The 4,989-nt window shown below is 39.4% G+C and overlaps 1 protein-coding gene across 1 annotated transcript in view; it reads right to left on the bottom strand.

Moving 5' to 3' along the window:
• Positions 1-4,989, bottom strand: part of AHI1 (Abelson helper integration site 1) — a 260,139-nt gene that overhangs the window by 249,842 nt on the left and 5,308 nt on the right. The window contains exons 3-4 of the mRNA XM_006834717.1: positions 1,182-1,234; positions 495-619 (exon numbers count right to left, since the gene is read on the bottom strand). Coding sequence (XP_006834780.1) covers positions 495-619; positions 1,182-1,234 — 178 coding nt within the window. The remainder of the gene's footprint in view (positions 1-494; positions 620-1,181; positions 1,235-4,989) is intronic.

Genomic DNA, 4,989 nt, shown 5'->3' with positions numbered 1-4,989 from the left:
GAAGCACTAGAGGTACTTACTCATCTATGCCAATAAATTTGGAAGACAGCTGAAGATTCCATATTTGTGCCCATTATAAAGAGAGGGATCCAAACAGAATGTAGAAATCATTGAACAATATTATTAATAACACATGCAAGTAAAATTATGCTAAAGATAATATTAAAACTGCTATAATAGTACATGGACAGGAACTACCAGAAATTCAAGCTGGATTCAGAAGAGGATATGGAATGAGGGATATCATTGCTAACATCAATCAGATGGATCTTGGTTGGAAGCAAAGAATATCAGAAAGATGTTTACTTGTGGCTTTACTGATTATGCAAAGGCCTTTGACTGTGTTTGTTGTTGTTGTGAAGTGCCATCGAGTCAATTCTGACCCATAGCGACCCTGTATAACATGAACTACTAACTATGATATAGACTTACTCTCTAATTTTAATTTCAGCCAGATAACATAAATCACCATTACTAAATTACCAATTACTTACTGAGATGCTTTCTCCCGACTTGACAATCTTTTTCTTCAGCTTTTTTCTTTCACGTATTAGATCATTGTGGGTCTTAAGCAACTCTTCAAAGCGAACTTTGGTTTTTATTTTGGCTTCACTCTCAACTACCAAAGATAGAATGTCTTAAGTCAATTTTCCAGAAAAAAACTATCACATCTCTCTGCATTATTATTGTGCTAAAGAACACAGTTCTGTGAATGCCTGGGAGAGTTCTCTATGTGCATTAGAACAACTGTCCACTCCCTCCTTCTTAAAATGTTCTTTCTCTCCTGCTTAGCTGACACAACTTTCACCTGTAACCCTTAGTCCCTTTTGGACCAAGCTCTCTAACTCTTTGGAGGAGATGACAATATTCAAATTTATACAAAAAAATATAAAATTCCAAGTTATTGTTAAGTGCTACAGAGGAAAAGAACAGTCTATCAAATAAGAAATAGGGTTTTGGATGACATTGTCAGAAAATTTACCACTTTAGAAGCAATATTTAAGCAGCCAGGTAAGGGATTATCAGGGGAAGCTTAGAAGTTAGAAGTACCTGGAAAGGCCTTGAAACTTTTTGCTTTCTTCATGTATGAAGGGGCTTCAAAAAGTTCATTAAAAAATCTCATTATAATTCAATTTTGAAACCCCCTCATATAATGTCCTTGACATCATCCCACAACTCACCTGGCCTTTGAGTATTAGTGTCCAATGCATTGAATCTAGTCTTGGGATGGTCTCTAAATTCAGGTGGGATATACTTATGGTCATACGTAGCTCTCAAGGACTTGTTATAATTTGCTTCATCTTAAACTTGTAAAACACACTAAACTTAATCACTAATGTTCAAAATAAAAATTAATATCAAGCTATTCAAATAGCTCAAATAATATTTGATCAATGTTGTTGCTATTGTGTGACATTATGCACAACAAAATGAATGACTGCACAGTCCCGTGCCATCCTTACAATCATTGTTGTGGTGAACCCATTGCCACTGTGGCAATCCATCTCTCTGGGGGTTTCCTCTCCTTCACTAACCTCCTACTTTACCAAGCATCATGCTGTTCTCCAGGGACTGGTCCCTCCTAATAATAGGTAGAAAGCAAGAAAGACAAAGTCTTGCCATACTGGCTTTTAAGGAACATTCTAGTTGAACTTGTCCCAACATAGATTTGTTTGTTCTTCTGGCAGTCCATGGTACTTGTAATATACTTCTCCAACACCAAAACTCAAATGCAACCTTATTCATCATCCAAATTTCAAATGCATATGAGGCTACTGAAAATACCATGGCTTCAGAAAGGCACACCTTAAATTTCAAACTGGTACCTTTGATCTTGACCACTTTACAGAGCTCTTGTACAGCAGACTGGTCTAAAGCAACAAATCATTTGATTTACTGACTGCTGCTTCCATGACTGTTGATAGTGAATCCAAGCCAGCTGAAGTCTGTGACTTCAAAATTTTCTCCATTTATTATGATGTTATTTATTGGTCCAGTTGTGAGAATCTTTATTTTCTTTACTCTGAGGTGCTATCCATACTAAAGGTTGTAGTCTTTGATCTTCATCAGTTAGTATTTAAGTCCTCTTCACTTTCAGCAAGGTTGTATCATAGGCATATGACAGGTTGTTAATGAGTCTTTCTCCAATCCTGATGCCATGTTCTTCATATAATTCATCTTCTTGGATTCTTTGCTCAGCATACAGATTGACTAAGTATGGTAAAAGAATACATCCCTGGCACACACCTTTCCTGATTTTAAATCTTTGTCTCCTTGCTCTGAATGACTGCCTCTTGGTCTATGTACAGGTTCCTCATTAGCATAATTTAGTGTTCTGGAATATCCATTTTTCACAACGTTATCCATAGTCTGTCATGATCCACACAGCTGAACGCCTTTGCACAGGCAATAAAGCACAGGGGTGTGGCGCTGTGGGGTTACTGTGCCAAACTTCAAAGTCATTTGAACTGCAAGGTTGGCAGTTCAAGCTCACCAGTTGCTCCTCAGAAACCCTATACAGGGTCACTATGGGTCGGAATTGACTCGACAGCACTTCACAACAACAACAAATATCTTTCTGGTATTCTCTGCGTTCAGCCAATATCCATCTGATATAACAAAGATATCCTGTGTTCCAAATGCTCATCTGAATCTGGCTCGAACCTCTGGCACTGCCCTGTCAATATACTGCTGCAGCCATTTTTGAATTATCTTTAGCAAAATTTTACCGCATGTGCAATTAATGATACTACCAGATGATTTCCGCATTCTGTTGGGTCACCTCTCTCTGGAATGGGCACAAATATGGATCTTTTCCAATCAGTCTGCCAGGTAGCTGACTTTCACATTTCTTGGCATAGATGAGTGAGTGCCTCCAGTGCTGCATCAGTTCATGGAAATTTTCAGTCTGCATTCCATCAATGCCTGGAGGAACCTTGTTCTTTGCCCATGCCTTCAGTAGATCTTGGACGTCGTTCAGTACCATTTGGTCAATAACACCTACTTAATTCATGAGTCTGTTAAGGAAACCCTTAAAATACTCTAAAATTAAAATAAATACTTTATTGTAAATTTTAGATATAACTTCCTTAAAAGCTTACCAGTGGGCATATCTCAGTTTTATGGCGAGCACTGAGCAGCAATGTAAAGTACTGCCTAAATCCAGACCCTATAAAAGAAGATTTGTACGTTAAATTTTCACATAAAAATGATGACACATTCTTCACACAAATTGTGCACTGTCTGCCCACTACCCCATCAGCTCTCTACTAATAAAGTTATGCTCTCTTATCCCAATCTTATGCAACTGACCTGAATAACAGAATTAGAGTCCTAAAAGGAGTCTTGGTGTGGCACTGCAGATAAAGTACTGGACTGTTAACTGAAAGGTCAATGGTTCAAACCCACAAGCTGTTCCTTGGGAACCTTACACAGTATTGTTTTGAGCCAGAACTGACTGGACAGCACTTAACAACAACAGAGTACAGAAATTGTAATCATATTTGAATAGGAACATTGAAAGATTCTGTCTGGAAAACTCTGTGAGGCAGTCCTTTAGAGTCACTGTAAGTCAATCAACTTGATGTAGATGTGTTTTAAATCTGGAATCGGAATGGTCTTTCTATAAGCATTGTAGGAATAAACCTTATGTCTCAATTCCTTTGAGTTTTACTTTTAACAGTAATTAACATCTAACTTGATATGATAATAAACTTTCACATGTAATTTCAGTAAATTCATGAACATTTCAATGAACACCACATACTAGTTTATCAGTACAGTTCACACGTGGGTAAAGTACTGCTTCAGGGATCTGAAATCTGCAAGCACTTTGCTCAAGGACAACTGCAATCACAATGAGACATTAAATCACATCTTGACATTAAGTTGGAGGCAACATTTCTTGAGTACTACTACCAGCCTCTCTAACAACCAAACTGCTGATGTCAGGCGGAGTGCATCTGAGTGAATGAAGGCTACTCTCTCAGTGAGCACAGGGTGGAGGAGGCAGTTTCCCTCTCAAAGAGACTTGCCTGGACACACTCCTTAGTAGAAACTGGAGTACCAGATGGGGTCATAAGGCTGTAAGTGATACCTCAACATCCTGAGTTTCAATGTTACAAGCTTTCCTGTCATCAGTAGTCTTTCCCTGCTTCTGTAGTCTGGCCTGTGGCCATCGTGGGGATTGTGGGAGGAGATTCCCTTGTTTTCTGTGTCCAATAAGTCACCTCCTGAAGGTTAGGCTTTGGATTTTCACATACATACACTGTTGTTGTTAGGTGCCAAGTCGGTACCAGCTCATAGCGATCCTATGCACAACAGAACAAAACTCTGCCTGGTCTTGTGCCTCACTGTCGTTAAGTGCCGTCGAGTCAGTTCTTACCCACAGCAACCCTATGTAGCGTTTCCGAGGAGCAGCTGGTGAGCTTGAACTGCCAACCTTGCAGTTCAAATGGCTTTGCAGTCTAGCGCAGTAACCACAGAGCCACACCAAGACTCCTTGTGCCTCATAATCATTGCTATATTTGGGCCCAATGCTGCTGCCACTGTGCCAATCCATCTTGTTGGGGGGGGGGGCTTCCTCTTTTTCTCTGACCCTCCAAGTTTACCAAACATGATAGATATCCTTCTCCATGGATTGATCCCTCTTGATAATATGTCCGAAGCATGAGAGATGAAGTCTGGCCATCCAACTTCTAGGGAGCATTCTGATGAATGAATACTTCTCCCAACACAGATTGGTTTATTCTTTTGGCAGTCCATGGTACTTACAATATTCTCCTCCAACACCATCACCCAAATGCATCAATTCTTTTATGGTCTTCCTTATTTACTGTTCAACTTTTGCATCCATATGAAGTTACTGAGAACATCATGGCTTGGGTCAGGAGCACCTTAGTCCTCAAACTGATATCTTCGCTCTTCAACATTTTAAAGAGGTCTTGTAAAGCAGATTTGCCTAATGCACTACAAGGTTCGATTTCTTGA

Source organism: Chrysochloris asiatica, unplaced genomic scaffold (assembly GCF_000296735.1).
Source record: "Chrysochloris asiatica unplaced genomic scaffold, ChrAsi1.0 scaffold00013, whole genome shotgun sequence".
NCBI classification, from domain to species: Eukaryota; Metazoa; Chordata; class Mammalia; order Afrosoricida; family Chrysochloridae; genus Chrysochloris; species Chrysochloris asiatica.
The sequence above is the reverse complement of the archived record's forward strand: the minus strand, read 5'-3'. Positions and strand labels throughout refer to the sequence as shown.